The sequence below is a fragment of the Grampus griseus genome, assembly GCF_964374135.1.
Source record: "Grampus griseus genome assembly, chromosome: 13".
NCBI classification, from domain to species: Eukaryota; Metazoa; Chordata; class Mammalia; order Artiodactyla; family Delphinidae; genus Grampus; species Grampus griseus.
In genome coordinates this window covers 52,526,163-52,548,892 of record NC_139007.1, presented here as the reverse complement: position 1 = coordinate 52,548,892, position 22,730 = coordinate 52,526,163, and the positions used below count along the sequence as shown (strand labels likewise).

Genomic DNA, 22,730 nt, shown 5'->3' with positions numbered 1-22,730 from the left:
CCCTCTCTCATTGAGTCCTTCAGTATGCATGTCACTAAGTGACTTTAAAAACTGGTACCATCGGTTTTTGATAGAATTAGGACAGATAGTTGAGACAGGCCCTGACCAACTTTTGGGGATTCTTCAGCACTTGAGGTGTCAGGGGGTTGTGATTTCAACATGGAATTGTATTCTCTCCCTAGCCATTTATACTAACCTCTAAAGTTCTCTAGCTATGGCTAGCCTCCAATCCTTCCAGTACTTTTGCCACTCCTAACTAATGTCTCCCTTCCAAAGCATCTTCCTTGTGCCTCTGTTAAAATGTTTATAGATTGCTCGCCTTGAAGTAGAGTTCCTTATCTCTCCCTCTAGTCAGAGGTTGAATTGCTAAAAGGCAAGATTTTGGTGCATTAAGGCATAACCTTCCTCCACCTCCACGGCACCCCAACCCCTCTGTCCCTCCCCAAGGAACTGCAATCCCTTTAAAAGTTTGATGGAGTTCAGCTGAGCGGAGTTTAGCAAACAAGTAATGCATACCTAGATGCTCCAAGTACAGTGCCTCTGCCTTGGATGGTGCAATGCCCAACTGCAGCCACTACGGCCAGGAAGGTGGAAGACTGGACAGAACAGTCTGAGAAAACCAGGGTGAGGAAATGGAGGAGTAAGGAGAGGAGGAGAGGGAAGGAGGGGTAGGGAGGAAGAATGGGAGGAGCTTCAGTGGGAGGGGCTTCGGGGGGAGGAGCTTCGAGCGGCGGTCGCGCTGCTGGCTCAGACGTGTCGCGATCGGTGGCCGCATGGCTGCGCCCATCTCGGGCCGCGGGGCCCGGGACTTGCTGCAGTTCCTGCGGCTGGTGGGGCAGCTCAAGGTGAGCGGGCGCCGGGAGGGCCGCCTGGGGCCCGGGTCGCGGCTGCGCGGGGAGAGGCCGGGGCCGGCCGCGGGGCGACGAGGCTCCTGCTCCCCACCTGGCCCGAGGCCAGCCCCCTTCCTCAGTTCTCCCGGCCTCTTGGGGTCGACAGAGGAAACCCCTCCGGATGGATGCGGTAGTGCGTCCGGACCGTGGTCGGAGGAAGCAAGTGGCGGAGACTGCGTAGCCGGGCTGCTAGGGCCGACCCCAGGCCGAGAGGAGTCCGAGACGCGCTGTTTCCTGTGTCGGCCTGGCGCTCCGATGGGGCCGGCCCAGGCGGCCTTTCGAGAGGTTTCTGGAGGGGATCCGGCGCGGTGATGTGCTGGTCCATCTGCCCGCGTCTGCCCCGAGTACTTTTGGGGCTCACGACCCCACAACCGGCCAAGTGGGAAGATCAGAACCCATTGGTCCTGCAGGGTTTAAGTGGAGTGCTTAAAATCTGTCTCACAATTACTTATAGAAATAACAAGACTTTTTTTTTTTTTTTTTTTTAACGGAGGATTTTATGTAGCACACACTGGAGTTACATCCCAGGGGTCCTCCTCCTGCCGGTCCACCCCTGGCCACACGTTTTGCAGAATTTCTCCAAGTTCAAAGCAGATTATCTGTTTCATGCCATTGTTTCTACAGTTCATAAAATTCTTTAGAAATGTGAACTCCCGAGTCTCACAGGATCACATCATTATCTGAGTAAAAGGAAGAGTCATGACTGGTGGGTAGCATGAAGCAGTTAGAAATGCCTTATCCTTTCTGCTTCAGAATTTGGAAGTCTGTTGCTTGTTCACGACGCTTTCACCACAGTGTTTTCTACTTGTGTCTAATGAGTTGTTTGAAGTAAAACTTAACAACTCTTATAGTTAGGAAAGATAAGATACTTTACAGTTTTGTTCTTATGTTTTAAGGACTTGTATATGATCTGTACATCAGTAAATCGGTAACATGGAGTAACTTGACTTTAGGACTTAATGTATTGTATACTTGTGAATTATTCCTCCCTCCCTCTCTCTTTCTCATTCTCCGCCCTCACTGGTTTATTTGATTCCAGCAGTTGATCATTTAGGTTAGTTAAGCGTTTTTTAATGTGTACTGAAACCATGACCCAGCTTCTGTGCCCTATTCCCTGGCCTTCTCTTGAAGAGCACCGTAGATAGTTAAAATACTTATTTTTATCAATTGTTTTCTGTTCATTTTTATCAGAGAGTCCCACGTACTGGCTGGGTATACAGAAATGTCCAGAAGCCAGAGAGCGTATCAGATCACATGTATAGGATGGCAATTATGGCTCTGGTGACCAAAGATGAACATCTTAACAAAGACCGGTAAGCTGTGAACTTTGGTGCCGGTTAGGGTCTGTGGGTATGCATGACTCTTCATGACTGAGGCCTGTGTCAGATTCTTGTAGCTTAGTGTATATGTCAAGAAAAATTACTTGAGGCAAACCATACAGATTCAGGATGTGGGAAGGGGCATTATATGCTGATCACTTCAGTTGTTGTAAACTGTACTCTGGGTTTTCTCCTGGCAAGTGAAAGAGCCTACCTTGGTCTCAAGGAAACTTAAGTGTGATGTGAGGGTTTCCAGGGCCTTGAAGGTAAAGTGTCTTTTGTCTAAAATTGTATCCATACACTGTGTGTACCTTTATTTCACCCCTTTTCTGAATAGTAGCACTTATTTGTGAAGTGACTTTTTGAAATTGTATGTGCAGGAAAGAGCTGAGAAAGATATCCTCTCTCCCTTCAGTCAACCAACAAGTGTTTAAAATGCTTTTTGAGGGACTTCCCTGGTAGTCCAGTGGGTAAGACTCCACGCCCAATGCAAGGGCCCTGAGTTTGATCCCTGGGTGGGGAACTAGATCCGTCTTGAATGCCGCAACTAAGACCTGGCTCAGCCAAAATAAATAAACAAAATAAAAAATAAAATGCTTTTTGAGCGCAGGACAAACTTTCCTAGCAATACAGTATAAGATAGTAAATAAAACCCAGATGAATTACACAGGCCCAGAGTGGCTTCCATACAGAGCACAAAATAAATTAAGTTAGAAAATTTAACCGAAGAGATCACCTGTTCTTGGGCGGTCTTCATGGAGGAGACAGAATCGGAGTTGACCTCTATGGTGCTGATTAGGTGGAGAAGTAGAAGACAGCACATAAAGAGAGGGCAGAGAAACCAAATCTCTGATGGTAGGAAAGTAAAGGTTTATTTTGGAATTGATAAGTAAATCAAATTGATTGAAACGAAGGTCCATTAGGGAGTCTCCGGAGGCCTGTTACTCTGTAGATGGCGTAGAATTTAGGAGGTTTTTGGCAGATGGTACGAGATGAGCACGGTGTCAGATGGAGAGGCTCGTAAGGACAGTCTGAAATTTGAACTAGATGAGAGAGCAACTGCAGGCAGGGACACCTGTGAGGAGGCTGGGAGGCCTTCTTCTGCCTCGGTGATGGTGGGAACATAAAACAGACTGGCCCTCCGGGGCATTTATCTCATGAACTGCCTTTATTATTTTGATGCTGATTATCCTAATCACTCATCATTATCACTAATAATTATAATCATTTGTTGAATAATCAACATGTTTCAGGAACATAAATTATCAAATTTAGTTTTCATACCAAAGTTAGGAAGTATTATTACCCCTTTTTACGGATGTTAAAAATGAAGGCTGCAAAACTCAGCATTTAAAGAAATTAAGTACCTTGGCAAAGGCCACACAGCTATTAGATGTTGATTGCTGGATGCAAACTCAGATCTGTCCAACTCTACCCATTTCTCTAGAAAGGGCATCATTTTGACATCTGACTAGTACATTGGGGAAATGATAGTTTTTGAATTTTGTATCAGTAAGTAAATGCTCTAACTAGATCACCTCCTGGCTTTTTAATCTAAAGTTATCAACCTTTTAAAGTGACATTTGAGAAACCAGCTATTTTTTTTTTAATTCATGCTAACAATTTCCCCTGTATTCTCATGTATTGTGCTGAATATTAACTAGCAGGTTTGATTCAGAACTGTTGCAGGCTGGCAGAATATAATTACTTTAGAAAATACTGCATTAAAATAAAATACTCTGTGAGGCTGGAGAAAGAAAACTATATTATGTAACTTCAAAGTAGTATAGAGAAGGAATCTGTAGTGAATATAATTCTGTGTAATTATTCACCATTTCTTGCCTGGTCAGATGTGTACGCCTAGCCCTGGTTCATGACATGGCAGAATGCATCGTTGGGGACATAGCACCAGCAGATAACATCCCCAAAGAAGAAAAACATAGGCGAGAAGAGGTCAGTGTTGACTGTTGACTCCACAAAAGACCCCCAGAAAAACCCACTGCTGAAACAAAGCTAAGTTTATTAGACCTATTGCAGTAAGGGAGAATACCTCCTTAATGGAGTTTTAGTAGTGTCTCAGAAAGGAGGGTGAAGGGAGGGTATTTATAGAGTTTTAGGGCCTGGGCTGGAGGATGTTTGGATGCATCTTACAAGAGGAGCTACTATCTTACAAGATGGGATTGCATAGAGTTTAGGACATAATAACTTTGGGGTGGTAGGGCTGGTGAGCCAAGGTCTTAACAAGCGTCTTGAAGGGCAAGCTGTTAGTGCTTACCCTATTTTGGGTGGTTTACAATCTTACCTTCCAGAAGTAAGGATTTTTTGGAATAAGCAGTGAATTGGTTTTGCTTATTCTAAGCCTTGTTTAACACAGAGACAGGACATTTTGTTGGTTTCAGTTCTCATGGAGGGGCATAGAGGGGACCTGAACACAGAGTACAGATAGTACGGCTTTCATTAGAACAATGGAAATAGCTGGAACTTGAAGGAATTCTCCATGCTAGTTTAAGCTCTTTGGAGAGAAGTTCTAGAAAGCCCAAGAATAATCATTATTATAATTAGTATTTAGTAAATTTTAAATTAGTCCTTTGATTTAGTGGTTAAAAGTAAAGAAAAAATTTTGTATTAGTAAAAAATGAATAACATCAATAAAACATTGTCTGCTGATTTGGACTCTAAACCAGAGTCCAGGGACAAAGAGGAAGACATATTTGACACAGAGACTGGAAAATCCAGGAAGGTTTTTTTTTTAAAATGCTGAATGGCTGGTTCCCAATTCAGGGATTATTGCAAGCTGCTTTTATTGTAGGCCAGAGAGACTGATCCTAAATGTCTAAGTCAACAGATCCTTCATCAAGGTGGTTTAACAGGGAAGGTGGGCTTAAATAGCTGTTCTCGGAGCTGGCGGAGGCTAGAGCTCAGTAGCCAACAGCATTTTTGCCCCTCTAGAGGCAAGAAGATCTATAAGGAATCTCAGTTTAGGAGTTCCAACACACCCTAAATTATGGTAGTAAGGGGAATAGTGTAAGGGATGTGTTCTTAGTGTAAATACAGGTCCAGAACACATGAGCATCATGACAGTCTGTGAAAAGGGAGGAGCTAAGGAAATATTTCTCTGTAGGAGTCTAGACTGTCCTGAATAAAGAACTCCTAGGTTGACTGGCAGGATTAACACAAAAAGAAAACAATTAGCTCAAGATGCTGAGTTGCGGAGAGGAGTTAGCCCCAAACCAGAGGATGTTGGGTATTGACATATGACATAGAGAAAAAGGAGGAGGAAAAGACTCCTCAATTATATAGCACGTTTCAGGATGTACGATGGTTTCATTCAAGGGTAAATGTATACCTTGTGGAGGAGAAATCACATACTGAAGTACCAGAGGGTGACCAGAGACCTTAAAGTGACGCAAAGGAAGAAGAGAGTGTTCCCGTATAGGCACACAAGGAATGTGAGGTTCATTCCACAGAGGAGCGAGTCAGAACCTTCTGAAGAAAAAACATTCAGTAGGAAGGATCTCCAACCACTGGAGACAGAGAAAACCTACCTGTGTCATGACAGAAGCTGAGTCCTGGCTAGTGACACCCCCCGGAGCGGGGCATAGAGGGGACTTGACACTCAGTGCTGCTTCTTCCTGGACGCCGTATGCAGGCAATGATGAAAAGCCTGCCCAGCCTCATTAAACCTCCTGGCTGCTGCCCACTGCATCTGATTTACAGGAGAATAAATATCAGAAGGGACAGGGGAAACATCTTAAAGAACCCCAAGTTCTTGGACAGGAAACCAAAGGCTTGGGGAGTGCTGATACTCCATTGCCTCTTCCTCTGCTAGTTAGGATTTGGGACAGAGAAAAAGATCTGGGAGGTGAACAGTTCTTTATGCAGATGGTGTTTATGAGTAAGATGTGGATGTCTGAGCCATAACTTAAGATAATTAAATGAGGGTTTCTTGGCTCCTTGAGGTGGAATGCACATACTGAAAACCAGGAAGTATCATTTGCCCAGAGGCTAGCCAACGGCATCAGAAAGGCTTTAAACCCAAGTAGGAATGGGAGGAAAAATACTTGATAAAATTGGAAGGCTGATTGTCTTGGAGGAGAGTAGGTATTAAGATGAAAGGGAGAATGAAGGTGTAGAAGAGAAAATTCAGGGGGGCCAAAAGTAATACTTGTAGTCTGACTCCCCTCCTAAACAGGATAAAATAAACTTTATATTATAACCCTAGTTGGTAAATGACGCCTGGTAGGGATCATTAAGAAGCAGTGGGATGAAGCTTGACTCTGGAATATAGCAATAGCAGGTTATATTCCTTGGCAAAGGGAAAACTTATTAAAACAGAAGGCAGAGTTATGATATATATGTACCTGAGAGTTAAAGTTGCTGAAGAACTAGAGGTTAAAAGGGGAAGAACCAAACTTTATTATGGGAGTAAACATGGCAAGATGGAGAAAGTGAAAAATACAGTGAACATTTTACAGAGTGCTTTTCCTGTGCCAGATAATGAGCACTTGATATATATATTAACTATTTAATCCTCACAGCAATCCTTTCAGGTAGGTACCACTATTAACCCCATTTTACAGATGAGAAACCTGAAGGACAAAGAAGTAACTTGCACAGGGTTCCACAGCTAGTAAATGGCAAGCAGGGTTTCAAACCCCATCTGAATCTACAGATTGTCATTAACTGTTGCACTCTTCAGCCTCACCAAAGATGTGTGAGTGATGAATACTGCTTTCTGGGTGCTTGTCACAAAACTGACAGACATTTGCTGAAAGCTTCACTCAGCTCAGAACTGTAGGCAGATTCTTTTTTTTTTTTTTTTTTTTTTTTTTTTGCGGTACGCGGGCCTCTCATGGTTGTGGCCTCTCCCGCTGCGGAGCACAGGCTCCGGACGCGCAGGCTCAGCAGCCATGGCTCACGGGCCCAGCCGCTCCGCGGCATGTGGGATCTCCCCGGACCGGGGCACCAAACCATGTCCCCTGCATCGGCAGGCGGACTCTCAACCACTGCGCCCCCAGCGAAGCCCTGTAGGCAGATTCTTGACATGCTTTGCTAACAGGAAGAAGCTAGGGAGATTATCACTCTAAATCTGTGTGAAAAAGACAAAACTCAGTTTAGAAGTGGGAGTGGCAGGGCTCACCATCAGGCAGGGCAAGTCTGACATCTTCAGCCATTTGTCCTGGACTTCAATGAAGTCGATTTCAGTGGCTCATTTGAAAAGGTAGGCATGATTCTGTGGCATATGAGGCCAAACAAGGAATAACAACTAAGAGGTCTCACAATGCAATTCTGATTGTATAATAACAAATGATATCAATGAGTTTAGGTCCAGAAAATCATTGCTTAATTTCAGGAAGAGAACAAAAACGTATGTGTTTGCTATGTTTTGTTTTTTAAAAGACATGGTGATTTTAGTCACCAGGAAGCTTATTAATAAGTCAGTAATCATATGTGATTTCCAAAAAGCCAACTCAGCCTTGGGCTGCATTTATAGAAATAGAGCATTTGGCACGATGGAAGCTTTGGTTCCATTGTGTTTCGGGGTCAGACCACATATCAATCACTGTATTCAGTGCTGGCTGCGTCGCTCTGAAGGAAATAAAGTCATCCCTTGTCACAGCAGGACTTCTATGTTTATATTCTAGAAGTTTAATTTTGATATGTCTCTATACCTATATGTTATTCAGTTCATTCTTTTCAAACAAAAGCAATGGGCAAACTTATGTTTCTAGAATAGTGTAGAGAAAAGTGATCTATTTATAAAGACACTATTAATTTTTGAAAGTGCAAAGTATTTTCTCAAGTATTTTGCTGAGGTTTATGAAAAAGAAACAAGGGAGAATGCAGGTGCAAAACACCCTAAATTTCATACCACTAAGGCTGCTATAATGGTGCAAACCATTCAAGATGGTGATGTTAGTTACAAGAGCAGATCGTTGACACTGGCCAATATGGTTTGCTCTGGAAGTGGTTGTATTCTATAACATTTTTTTCTCCCGGTAATAAATAATTATATATACAAATATTCATTTTTATTTTTATTGCTTTTTCCCATCTCACCATTTGATTTTATGTGAGACCTTTGCCACTTTTATATACCCACTTTGCCAAAAGTGGTTCTTACAACCATATTCTTTTCAAAGAGCCTAAGCTCTAGTTAGAAGAACTGGACCAGATTAAGAGGCATAGGATGAGGATAGTGAAGGAATTGGAAGCCATCTGAGAGTAGATTGGAGACCTCATGCCCCCAAAATGTGATATTTTAGAATTTTGGAGCAACATAGAAATGAAGGAAGAGATGGGAACGAGAGGGGCTCCTGGGACTTGGAGACTAGATATACATACTGAACACCCTCTATGCTCTCACTCTCTCATCTCTGCTTTTCTGTGGGTTTTGGCTCTCCAGGCTCTACTCGGGGCTTCTGTCTCCCAGCCTCTGCTGGACAACTCATGCAGATGGTCCCTGAGTGGCTGGTTTGAGTTACATGGCCATCCCTTGGACCAATCACTGGTCGCAGAGATTCTGGCCCAGCTGGGCCACTGCCCACCTGTTTGACATTGTGTTTTTATGAGGGAGGAAGGCAGAAGAGCTGGGGCTATAGGCATAGTGGAAGGACTACAGGGACAATTTTCAGCTTGATGTAAGAAAGTACTTTCTACCAATGCTGCCTAAAGCCCATTTGGGTAACCTCTTGAGGTGCTAGGTTCCCACCACTGGACATGTTTATGGAGGGAGGATAAGAAGTGCCCAGTGATGCTGCTGGGTGGTTGGGCTCATTACCCTTTAACATCTCTTTTCAGTCTGTGAGTCTGTGAGCCTATGAAATGCTGCTTGTAATTTCCTTTATGTTAATAACAATATCTGCCCATTTGTGTAGTGCTTTACATTTTGCAATAAAAACATTTGAACGATAAAAAATGAACATAATGGTATACAAAAAATTTCTTTGAGATTTGTAATTCACTGATACTTTCCTATTCTCCCCACACTCAGGTTTGTTTTGAACTCTAGTGTGCTTATGGTTGAACTTCATGTGGGCATCTAGCAATTCATCCACAAGATGTGAAATCCATAAAACTCTTAGAGGAAAACATAGGCAGAACACTCTATGAAATAAATCACAGCAAGATCCTTTTTGACCCACCTCCTGGAGTAATGGAAATAAAAACAAAAATAAGCAAATGGGACCTAATGAAACTTAAAAGCTTTTGCACAGCAAAGGAAACCATAAACAAGACAAAAAGACAACCCTCAGAATGGGAGAAACTGTTTGCAAATGAAGCAACTGACAAAGGATTAATCTCCAAAATATACAAGCAGCTCATGCAGCTCCATATCAAAAAAAAAAAAAAAAACAACCCAATCCAAAACTGGGCAGAAGACCTAAATAGACATTTCTCCAAAGAAGATATACAGATTGCCAACAGACACATGAAAGAATGCACAACATCATTTATCATTAGAGAAATGCAAATCAAAACCACAATGAGGTATCACCTCACACTGGTCAGAATGACCATCATCACAAAATCTACAAACAATAAATGCTGGAGAGGTTGTGGAGAAAAGGGAACCCTCTTGCACTGTTGATGGGAATGTAAATTGATACAGCCACTATGGATAACAGTATGGAGGTTCCTTAAAAAACTAAAAACAGAACTACCATATGACCCAGCAATCCCACTACTGGGCATATACCCTGAGAAAACCAAAATTCAAAAGGAGTCATGTATCACAATGTTCATTACAGCACTATTTACAATAGCCAGGACATGGAAGCAACCTAAGTGTCCATCGACAGATGAATGGATAAAGAAGATGTGGTACATATATACAATGGAATATTACTCAGCCATAAAAAGAAACGAATTTGAGTTATTTGTAGTAAGGTGGATGGACCTAGAGTCTCTCATACAGAGTAAAGTAAGTCAGAAAGAGAAAAACAAATACCATATGGTAACACATATATATGGAATCTAAAAAACAAAAAAAGGTTCTGACGAACTTAGGAGCAGGACAGGAATAAAGATGCAGATGTAGAGAATGGACTTGAGGACACAGGGAGGGGGAAGGGTAAGCTGGGACGAAGTGAGAGAGTGGCATGGACATATATACACTACCAAATGTAAAACAGATAGCTAGTGGGAAGCAGCCGCATAGCACAGGGAGATCAGCTCGGTGCTTTGTGACCACCTAGAGAGGTGGGATAGGGAGGGTGGGAGGGAGATGCCAGAGGGAGGGTATATGGGGATATATGTATGCGTATAGCTGATTCACTTTGTTATACAGCAGAAACTAACACAACATTGTAAAGCAATTATACTCCAATAAAGATGCAAAAAAAAAAAAAAAGATGTAAACTCCTTGGCCTCGCTTCTGATACTTCTGTAATCATTTCACACCTTCCTCATTGTCCTTATTCGTGTCTGGTGTGCTGTAGGCCACAAAATAAGTGCTCGTGAATAAATACATATGAACAAATACATTTATTTAATGTACACAGCTGCCCTCCTTGTAAGCCTAAATATTGTCCAATATTCTGCTGCCCCTTTGGGAGTTATTTGTAAGAGTTTGAGTCCATTATTTGGCATTTGTAGATGAGTTGTTAAATAAATGTGAATATGATTAAAGTAATGATTTGATATTTCAGGAAGCTATGAAGCAGCTAACCCAGCTCCTCCCAGAGGATCTCAGAAAAGAGCTCTATGAACTTTGGGAAGTAAGTATATCTGCTGGGTTGCTTTTTATTGTAACTGAATTTATATGGCTCATCAGTGTTTTATTTGACTTAGACTGTCTCAATAAGCTGTCTCCAACTTGTTGCTTTTTTGGTCGTGTCAGTTTCTCACCTCCCAGCTGCTGCAGGAACTTCTCAGGACTAACAGTAATTTTTCTTCCCATTTCCCTTGTCACCATAAAGCCTGGTACGGGTACTGACTCACAGCCCCTGGATTTCCTGATGCATGGCTCTCATCCTCCACCCTGTCAACCTCACACTCCCCCACCCCCGTCTCTGGTCCTTGAAAGGAATGTAGGCGTTGGGGTAGTTCAGAACTGGGTTCCCACCTCACTCATCACTTCCTGGCTCAGTGACCTTGGGCTCCTTCCCCTCCCTGAGTCAGTTGTCCATCTCTGAAACCATTAAGCGGTGTTAGGGCTGAGTGAGGTCAAGGCCAGGTGCTGCCATGGAGCCCAGTGCAGAACGTGGGCTCTGTGGGTGCTCAGTCCCTCCCTGGTGCTGTTTTCCAGCAGTGAAGAGAAAACGACAAACAAACCCTGCCTACTGCAGTTTCTCACTCCCCTCCAGCCCCACTGACCCTCCCTTGCCTGAGCCTCTAGCCCCACCCCTTACGCTTGGGTAGCCCTGCCTCTCACTCTCACTTTTCACATTTCCTTCAAAGCCCTGCTCCCTCCTCCTGTCTTCTGAACCTGACCTTCCACCTTTTCTTTCACCCCCTAAAACTCATATGTACCTCCAAATAAGACCTTATTTGGAACTAGGATTCTTACAGAGGTAATCAAGTTAAAATGAGGTCATTTGGGTGGGGCGCTCTTCCAATATGACTGGTGTCCTTATAAAAAGGGGAGTTTGGATGTAGAGACACACATATTGGAAGAATACCATGTGAGCATGAAGAAGGCCATCTGTAAGCCAAGGACAGAGGCCTGGAGCAGTTCCTTCCCTCACAGCCCTCAGAAGGAACCAACCCTGCAAATACCTTGATTTCCAATTCCCAGCCTCCAGAACTGGGAGATAATAAATTTCTGTTGCTTAAGCCACCCGGTTTGTGGTACTTTTTACAGCAGCCTTAGAAAACTAATTTTCTCTCTCTTTCTTCCTCTTTCCCTGATTCTGTGCAGTGGCTACTTTATTATATTCTTCGTTATTTTTTAATTATCTCTATATTCTCTCTGTTTGGCTCTTTACTGTATCTGTTAGAGTTTTGTACAGTTATAGCTGAAAGAAAGCCTGTTTCCAACTTCCTTATTTTATAGATAAGAAGACTGGAGACTAAAGAGTTTTGCCTTCCCCAAGGTCTCTTAGCCAGCTGGTGACAAAGCAAGGCCACAAGCCTGCCTCCTAACTCAGCATTTTCTTTATGTCATTACGCTGTACGTTAATTAATTGAACAAGCATTTATAGTTCTTATGTATTCATGATACTATGTCAGTTACTTACTATTAATTGTAAGAGACCCTGGGTTTCCAGGGGCTGCTGTAACAAATTACCACGAACTCGGATGGCTTAAAACAACAATGTATTGTCTCACAGTTTTGGAGGCCAGAAGTCCAAATCAAGGTGCTGGCAGGGCCATGCTCCCTGAAGGCTCTGGGAGAGGATCCTTCCTTGCCTCTCCCTAGCTTCTGGTGAATGCGTCTTCCAGCTTTGACATCCTTGCCTTCTGAATACATTGTTCGAGTCTCTGCCTCCTTAGTCAGGTGATGTTCTTCCTATGTCTGTAACTGTGCCCAGATTTCCCTCTCGTAAGGATGTCGGTCATTGGGTTGAGGTCCATGCTAATCCATTATGACTTTATCTTAATTTGATTACATCTGCAAAGACTCTATTTCCAAATAAGGTTACATTCGTGCATTACAGGTAGACATGATTTTGTGGGAACGCTATTCAACAGAGAACACAGACTCTCATATTAACTTATGCATGTTTTAGATTCATGTACATTGGCTTCAATACCAGATTTCCAAGGTTCAAATTACTGGCTCCTCTGTTTACTAGCTATGTGATCTTGGGCGACTTACTGAACCTCTCTGTCTCAATTTCCTCATCTATAAAATGCTACTAATAGTAGTATACCTATTTTATAGGGTTGCGTGGCAATCAAATGAATATATGTAAAGCAGTTAGAATATTGCCTGATACATAGTACACTCTGTTTTTCTGTCTCCAGTCCATATGTTCTGATTTTGATTTAAGAAAATAGGGTCACTCTGTACGCAGGGAACTGAGTACTGGTTACATAGAAAATGGCAGTTGATCGATTTCTGAAACGTTAATCACTGCTATTCACAACTGTAAATAGCTGTCAGCCCACAGGGTCACATCTAGTTAAAGCAATTAGATATCCTCGATTATAATTTATCTTTTACCATAGAAGTGTGAAGTCAAATTTTAGTAAGTCAAGGGAAAACATTTTCATTTTTTTCCTCGAAGTATCACAGAAAGATATCCGCCCTACCACCTGCATTTTGCTTTAAAGAAATAACCCTTGGAATCCCGAGGCAAAGCAAGAGGTGCTCCCTGCCATACGCTGAATGCCTGGCACACTCACCTGCCCTTGGATTGTTTCCCAACATACAGCTGAAGATACTGTTGGGTTAACAAGTACCCCTTAAAAAAGCCTCTCTCTGTTCTATCCTTTGAAGTACAAGTGCAGTATTTTGGTGGGGAGTTTGATATACAGCAACATGAGCGTCCTGGGTCCCAGAGGGAGAGTCACTAGGAGGTGGGAAAGTGGAACACATAAAAGACAACTTTATATATGTCGATACTTCATGTAGGGCCAATCTTTCCCCAAGGGAGAGGGAGGTAACCTTTGATCTTCCTCTCCTTTCCTCTCTTTCTCTTTCCTTCGGTCCTCCATGTTGAGAACCTGGAACTTGCTTGAAATCCTCATCCTTCTGTTGTTCTGAAAACCCCAGTCAGAGCTGCATCTAATAAAAACCAAGAAGTCTTCAGTGATTCACATCACATCACCCTGCTGAGAAAGCATGACAGGTTCATTATCTGAACACATCTAGGGTGGAATTACAAATGAGAGCTTGGCAGGGAAATCAGTTGGGAATACTTTGGTCTTAATAGAAGAATGGTTCTGTATAGTATTAATTGGGACTGGTGGTTTTGTGACATGTGTCATGCACTATGAAGCAGACTGCCTCTTATTTCTGGCCTGCACTGAGGAGGGAGGGAACAAAGGGAAGAGGAAAGGTAAAAAAGCCACACCCCGTCCACTACCTTCACCGCCTCCCTGCCACCAACACATGCACATACCCATGGCATGAAGAGTTCTCAGACCCTGGCTGTATCCTCAAGAGTCATAACCCGGAGGGACTTGATTAACTCCTCCCTATTTGGAAAGCAGGGACAGAGATTTTCATTGTAGAGTGGTAACTGAAATTAAATGAGAAAGCTAGAAATTCACTTCAAAAGGAAAAGGAAACGCGACATTAAATGGAGAGGGAAATAATTTGAGAAGCATAAGATGAAATATTAGCTTGAAGTTGAAAAGACCTGCTCTACTCAGGTGGATTAAAGAATAATGATCTTGAAGATAAGTTACTAAACAGGAAGGAAAATGCTTGGAAGTGTCCATGTGAACACATGAGGCCTCGCAGGCATCGGGTGGAATAGATGGAGCTGTGAGCACCGCCTTCCCACATACAGCGCCGCTGTTAAGCGGTGGAGTTGCAGGTGACTAGTCTCTGTGATGGGTTTGTATGCAGTGGAGAAATGTGGCCAGTGCAGAATGTGCTTTTAGCTGTGACTCTGATTTCAGGTACCAGAATGAGAATTTTCCTGGAATAACCTATCATGCAGCCCTAATCATGTGGCTTTAATTGTCCCTTTACTTAGGAATATGAGACCCAATCTAGTGCAGAAGCTAAATTTGTGAAGCAGCTGGACCAGTGTGAAATGATTCTTCAGGCATCTGAATATGAAGACCTTGAGAACAAACCTGGGAGACTGCAGGACTTCTACAATTCCACAGCAGGTACGCAATGCTGCTTTCAATAAGCATCACTTTAGTTTGGCTTAATTTACTCCTAATGTATAAAATGTTAGTCATAACATTATATTATATGTCCACTGTTGTTACCCTCCTCTGACACTTTCGTATGGAGCATCTAAGAAGCAAATGGTGGGGTTTATGGTATGAGGTGACCTAGTGCACAAGAGCATTGCCGCTCTGGAGTCTGAGCACCAGGTTCACATCACACATACTAGCTGTGTGCTTCCAGGCAGTCTCCTGACCTCTCTGAAAAATGGAAATCATAATACCTTACTTAAGACATAGGCTGGTTTTGAGATTCAAGGTATGTCAAATGCATTATAATATGTAAGTGCTTTATAGATGTCAGGTCATGTTAAGGTGGAGGTAGAAATAGAGACTTAAAAAGAGAAAACTCCAAACAGCTGAAGTCACCGTCGTCATTATAGCTCTTCAGAGCACAGGCCTAAAGTCAAACTGCATGGGTTTGAATCCTGGTTCTGCCACATACAATTTACGTAACTTCCAGTAAATTAATACTTAACCTAGCTCTGGGCCTTCATTTCCTTATTTTTAACTTGAGGATAATTACAAAATCTACTTTATAGGGTTATTTGAGGATATATGTGAAGTGCTTAGAATAATGGCTGGCAATAAGCCTTAGCTATCTTCATTTTTTTTTTTTTTTTTGCGGTACGCAGGCCTCTCACTGTTGTGGCCTCTCCCGTTGCGGAGCACAGGCTCCGGACGCACAGGCTCAGCGGCCATGGCTCACGGGCCTAGCCGCTCCGCGGCATGTGGGATCTTCCCGGGCTGGGGCACAAACCTGCGTCCCCTGCGTTGGCAGGCAGACTCCCAACCACTGCGCCACCAGGGAAGCCCGCTATCTTCATTTTGATTCAGCTTCTAGAGTGAGGCACCAGGTGCACTGACCGCTGGTGTTCATGTTGCTCCCTGGAGTAGAACTCCATCTCTCTTCCCTGGGAGTTCTTCAGGCTCAGCTCAGCCTCCATCTCCCCTGAGAATACTGTTAGCAATGATTTTGGGGGGACCTCTCTGGACCCTTTTGTGACCTCATCAAGTAGAGGAAAGTCCCAGCTCCAAAATATGCTCCAAACTATGATTTGCATTGTAATGAAGTTGATGTGATTTTCCTTCTCTCTTTTCCAGCCCCACTACCTCTGCCCTAGACAAGGCCCTCATTATTTCTGTATTGAGCTGTTGTTATAACCACCTAATTTAATCTGCTAGGCTCATGAGTTCATCCTGCGTGTCTCAGTGCTTTCCTCCTTAGTAGATATAGGTATCATCACCTCTTTGTTTTTTAAACGTTTGTGGCTTTCCTCTTCCTTAAAAATAAAATCTTGACAATTTCTAAGTCATCTGAACAGCTCTGCAGGCTAAGGCCACTCAGCTGTCTGGTTTCCTCTCCTAATCTTCCCTGTCACAGCTGAGCGTTCCCTTCTTTTTGCTCAATCTGCCCTCGGTCTGCATCTTGCCTTAGCGTTGTCACAGTCTGACTTGCATTCTCCGTAATGATGTTCCTCGTTGGGTTTCTTTCCAAAACCCCACTTGCCCACCCCACCCTATCGTAAGCTGTTTGAGGGCTGAGACCAACCAGCTTTGTCTTATCTGTCCTCGGTATAGGTGATGCTCAAAATGTTTGACTTTGGTTCAGTGGAATAATGTTGTAAACCAGGGGTCAGCCAACTATAGCCCGTGGGCCAAACTGGCTGCTGCTTGTTTCTATCAATAAAGCTTTACTGAAACAGCCACGCTCTTTCTTTCTCTGTTGTCTATACTGTTTTCATGCTACAGCAGCAGAGCTCAGTAGTTGGCAGCAAAGACCAAATAGTTCACAAAACCTAAAATATTTACTATCTGACTCTTTACACGAAAAAAGGTTTGACCAATGATCGGGTTACTAGATAGCATATTTCCCCAATAAGGTAATAAAATATGTCACGTTTATGTTGTTCTTTGCATTTTAATACTATTTTCTTCTATTTTGGTACATTCACAATGAAAAACAGAAAATGAAACATGAGAATACTAGTACAATCAAAAACTATGGGAGCTGGAAGGTCATCTGGTTTAAACTCCACATTTTATTGTGGAAGAAACTTGAGCCTGGAAAGAGGGTGATGTGCGCACAGCTGATGAGATTAAAATTCACTGCACTTTCCACTGTGGTGCACTATTTCTAGTAAAAAATTAGTAAACTTAAACAGTGTAAATGATGTAAGAAATGGTTTCTTCCTATTTCTTGCCCTGGTTTGGACCAGGGTAGTAATGGTAGAAAAAGTAAGAAGTCAGATTCTGGATATATTTTGAGTATAGAGTCGACAGGATTTGTGTATGGGGTGTTTATAAGAGGAGTCTGAGGATTTTGGACTTTCCACTAGACAGGAAAGATGGGGGGAAGAATAGGTTTGGAGGAAGAAAATCAGGGGTCCCAGAAGCCAAGGGAAGAAAGTGTTTCAAGAGGGCAGGAGTAGCTGTCGGATTTAGCAACATGGAGCTGATCGGTGTCCTTGGTAAAAGCAGTTTTGGTGGAATGACGTTAAGTCTGACAGCACGACTTTTACACCGTGGGGCAGAGGATGGCCTGGAAGCAACGAGGAGTGTGGAGGACAAGCCCTGGCCTGGTGGTAGGAGCTGCATGAGACAGAAGACAGCCACGGGTGGAGGGGCTGCAGAGAAAGCTGTATCCTCAGGACGAGTAGGTGTCAGTTAGGGCAAGAAAGTGAAGGGGACGTTCAGAGAAGAGATTGAGCATAGCGAATCAATGGAATAGAGTTAACTGTGGAATGAAGAGCAAGCAACAAAAGGCACTGGCAAGAGAAGACAGGGAAGAAGGGATGGTGGGTTTAACCACCCCCCCCCCCGCCCACCACGTGCTAGCCACCACCCACCTAAGATAGCTCGGAGCTTGGCTGCTGCCCAGGGCAGAAGCCCAGAGGGGCCAAGGAGCCAGGAAGACAGCACAGACTAGCTGGTTTCAATGTAGACGTTTGCACTCTTGTCTGCATCCTGGGACAGCCCAGACCCCCTGGTCTTCCTATCAGTCTTTTTATATGTAGGTGCATTGTTCCCCACAACTAATTGCAGATTCAGAATGGACAACGATTGTTCTCAGTTCTCTGGACTCCATCCTCCCTGAGTTTCCCTGGAGTTCCTGGTAGGGGTACTCAGAGGCTGCCTGGTGAGGTTTTCCCCAGGTCTGCCTGAGCTGTAGTTCTTTGCCTGATTCTCATCCTTACGCTTGATAGCATCTGGGGTGACTAGCATAAGCTCCGAGTGGTTGCCTTTGGCCTCTCTCCAGGACCTGGAATCTTACTCTGCGTTGGAGTGAAGTATGGGTCAGATCACAGAATCGAGCTCCTGACAAGCCCTAGGATCCAGCTGGAGAAACTGATGTATCACTTGTCATTATCTTTTTCCCTATCTTCTTGCATTGCAGGAAAATTCAGTCACCCTGAGATAGCCCAGCTTGTTTCTGAACTTGAGGCAGAAAGAAACGCTAACATAGCTGCCGCCGCCAGTGAGCCACACTCGTGAGATGCACTCCTGTAACAAACATTTTATTTTTCTGTTTCATGGTATTGTGTTTTGCCACTGTTGGTCTGTTGATTCCCCAGATGTGAGTCTGTTTATTTTCAGTTGCCTGGACTCCAGCAAGAAACGTGATAAAATTTGGACAGTAAAAGAAGCTACAGAACAGGGTGTGGTCCTGAAAATGCCATGGATGAAGACTTGGAGGGTGGGGGGCTTTTTATGAACTGAGTAAATAAATTTTTAAAACCTTAAACTTTGGAATATTTATTACTGATTTTAAGTCATCTTATTCTGAGTTAATAACCTACCTCCCTGAAGGCCAGATTCGTTGAACAATAGAAAATGTAATTATGATTGCTTTTAAGAAGATTCTTCAGCTGGCTTAGTGATAAGGATCCAGGAAAGACAAAGTATCATAATGCATTCTCCCATCAGATGAAATGCTGCTTTATTCAGATGCTGCAGCCAGACTTTTAATTCACTATGATGTGCTTTAGGGCCCTGATCATAGACTTGTAACCTGGTAACTGGTTCTGCCCCTGCCCCCATCAATCCTTTCTGTCATTTGGGGATATAAATCTGGGCATGCGATCTCAAATGGCATTTCTCCTCCTCTGTTTTCCCCTGGCTGATTTATATTCTTCAGACCTTGATTATAAGATATTTATCACCAGATGAGAAATATATGAGTTATTACTGGGTCACGGGGCCTTATGGAGAGAACGCATCAGACCGGACTTCTTCCCCTCATCTCCCTAGCATAGGGTAAGTAATCTGCCCGCTTGCCTTTACATGTTGCACAGCCACTGAATGGTGAGGAAGGGAAGGCTATCCATGCAAACCTGCTCAGTAGTTTGGTGGGAGCATGATGCCTGTCCCTTTAATTCAAATATCAGTTTCCATTTGAAGAAGGCCTAAAAAGGCTGGCATGGTGAGAATCCTAGGCACCAGTTTCTTTGGAAACTTTGCAGTATCCATGGATACCCAATCTGCCGGAAGCAAGGTGCATGATCTCTTTAGGAGGAACACAAACGTGTACATACAGCTGATCTGCATTGAAAAGAGCAGTGCTGCTCTGCACTGAGATGCTGTTGCGTCACAGCAACAGTATGTAAAAAGCAGTAAATAGTTGAAAGTCAGCAAGGTCTGGTTATTCACTGGAGATACGGTTTAGAAGAAAACAACTATATCTATCAGTGTTTTGGAGTTTTTTTCTCCTGGCATGAAAACATGCACACAAAATAACCCTTGATAAAGTTCAAATATTTGTAACCAGAAGATTTCTGTGGCCCTGGAGTTTTATTTGGGTTGTTTGCCTGTTGTAATTTTCATAAATCCACACAGAGACTCTCGAAGTCTTTACTGGGTCAGACTTAATACTGGTCACAATCATTATCTCAGTTTTCCATTTACCTACCAAATGAGGGTTCACATTTAGTCCTAAACCTTCCTTATTGGGCTAATATATTTAAAAACAGAAAATGTAATGGTGTTATAAATAAAATATCCTTTAATAAGGACAAAATGAAGACCAGTAAAAGAAGATAGCTATTGCATTCACCAGCCGATGTCTACAAATAGTTAAGCATTATCAATCTAATGGTTTTTTCTTCTTAGATACCTGTGCTACTTGTCTGGAATTGGTCTTCTGAATAACAAACCCTAGAACTATGTTGCCGAGTAAATAATTATTCTTGGGTTGAACTGTTGGTTCGCAGACCGGCTCCCCTACGCGGAGGGCAAGGAGAGACTGCAGAAGAGGCAGCCACTCCAGCTTAGTAGGTGGCCAGTTCATAAGCAAGGCAACTTACATATGCAGCTTGTCTGGGGCGGCCTCAAGACAAGATCTCTGCACTCGCCTGTCAGAATCTTGAATTTATATAGAAGCTTTAACTGGCTTCAGTCAGTCGTGTACCGTCCAGATGGTCTCAACCATTACCGTCACAAGGCAGCTTCCTGAAACAGCTCCTAGTGTGGGAATGGTAGGTGGAACACACATTACACGCAGAGGGATGGGGGTGAGTAGCCTCCAATTGCCTGGGCCCAGCTCTCTGGTCAGCTGGTGGTCACATCCTCCTGATGACCTGCAACATGAACTCAACAAAAACAATTCCTTGTTACCTCTTGGTAATGAGGAAGAGACTACCCCGCACTCAAAAAGAGGAGCAGCTGGAAGGGTTGGTCTGCAGGGGGCACCTCAGGCTAGTTCTCCCTGCCTGGTCCCTGGGGCTGATCCGGGTCGGGTGGAGGTGGGGGTGGTTCTATCTCCAAAACAGTTCCTTGTTTTCCCATTGTCTGTGGGCTACCATTTCCCTAGCTCTTACGTAATTCTCAATGCCCTTATATTTGACAAATACTAATTCTAACAGAATGGCCAACCTGTTCGTCTTAAAATCTTGTAACGTATGCTCTGGGATAAATGACTAACGAAGTGCCTTGGGAAGAGCATCCTCTGTACCCAGCATTTTTATTTAAGTAACTTGCCAGTCTTTATAGACAAAGTGAGATTGGGGATGATTTCTATGGGAGACTTAGGATTATGTGATTTGTGGTTTGCCTTGATATATATACTCTTTATGGTAGAAACTGAAAGTCAAGTAGAAATGCAGAATAAAGAATTTTACCATTCTTAAATAAAGATTATCAAAAATAACCGTAAAACTTTGCCAAATATAGTTTGAAATTATATTTGAACGCCAGGTTTGAAGAAGTTGCTTTACATGTCATATTTAAATCACTTTTTAAACTTATCACCACCTTCCTTTATTGTACCCATCCACACTCCAATTTAATAAAAAGGGAGAGGAGAGGCTTGGGGTTAAAGTTCACAACCTTATGCACCATTTTACAGTGAAGTTCAACAACTTTCAAGCTGATGGGTAATTTTGGAACAATGCACTGTGGCAGAAGAGCCGCTTAGATTCCCAGAGTTCTCTTCACGTTGACCACTGTGAGTGGCATGGCTTATCAGGACAGTTCGTTCTGTTGTCTATGGTTCAAGAGCAGATTTATAAGAAAATGTGTAATTTAGGGAAAGATACAGATTGCTTTGCTGACATGACCTACCAATAGTCATAGTCTATGAGATTTGAGTTTAAGATAAATTTGCAGTGTAAATTTCTGAATACTTTCCATCAGAGCAACAGGATTTTAAAAGTAATGAATGGTTAAATTACAGAATGGCTTACTTAAAAACAGTTTATTTTGTAATCACAGTTCACATTGGAGTTTTCAATTATTGAGATGCATTTTTGGTATCATACATGTTGTGGCATTTCGTATACTTGGCTGGCCTGACCTGAAGTCGTTTTGATTTGTTAGCAAAAGGCTATGTCCATTGCGTGCAAATACTGTTCAGTACTTGTGGAACACTTTAAACTACTGCATGTGAACTAAGCCCAGCTGGACAAAATAGGGCAACTCAGCGGCCAGTCAAGTTGGGACATACTTGCCTGTGCAAAGTCAGGGAGACATGAGCAGCTCCTGAGTGAGTAAGCAGTGAGAAGATGAGACCTACCAACCAAAAACTGATTTAATTATTCTACTCACACATCTCATGACAAAATGAAAAAAGAGATGTCATGGCCATTTTATCACTCCCAGATGAGAGGGAATAATTTTAATTAAAAACAAACTTTTCAATTAATAGAGGTGATGTGAATATAGTTTTTAAAAAACTGATCAAATTAGAATTTTTGAAGAATGGTTTAAAATAAACAGCTAGGGACTTTCCTGGTGGTCTAGAGGTTAAGACTCCATGCTCCCAATGCAGGGGACCCGGGTTCGATCCCTGGTCAGGGAACTAGATTCTGCATGCTGCAACTAAGACCTGGCGCAGCCAAAAATATTAAAATAAATAAAACAAACATAAAATTTATTTTATTTTATTTTAGCTTTGAGGCATTAACACTAATTTTCTTGATTATTTTTCTACCTAATTTTAATACTGTGTTTTCAGATTGTAGGGTTGAGACTACTGTGTGCAGAAATGGGTTGGTGAATGAAAATACGTTTATAGCAACATAACTGCATTTTCTAATACAATGCAGGGTGCTGAATGCAATCAAAACAATGGCAGTGAGTTTACAAAAGGTGACCAGGCAACTGCAGACTGGTCACAGAGAGACGGAGGACACGCTGTAGCAGGGGGTGAGCAACACGGTCACAAGCCACTTTGGCTTCAACCAGCAGGCTGGAAGGATAAATTAGGGAGAATGCCAACGCTCCTACTGGC

General features: G+C 42.9%; 1 protein-coding gene across 1 annotated transcript; it reads left to right on the top strand.

Annotated features, from left to right (window-relative positions):
• The first annotated feature begins 717 nt into the window (after positions 1 to 717).
• On the top strand, positions 718 to 18,749 carry HDDC2 (HD domain containing 2). Its single transcript, XM_082668800.1, has 6 exons — positions 718 to 845; positions 2,082 to 2,203; positions 4,060 to 4,162; positions 10,861 to 10,929; positions 14,803 to 14,941; positions 18,402 to 18,749. The coding sequence occupies exons 1-6, from the start codon at positions 774 to 776 to the stop codon at positions 18,497 to 18,499; spliced, it is 603 nt and encodes a 200-aa protein (XP_082524926.1). The 5' UTR covers positions 718 to 773; the 3' UTR covers positions 18,500 to 18,749.
• The last annotated feature ends 3,981 nt before the right edge of the window (positions 18,750 to 22,730 follow it).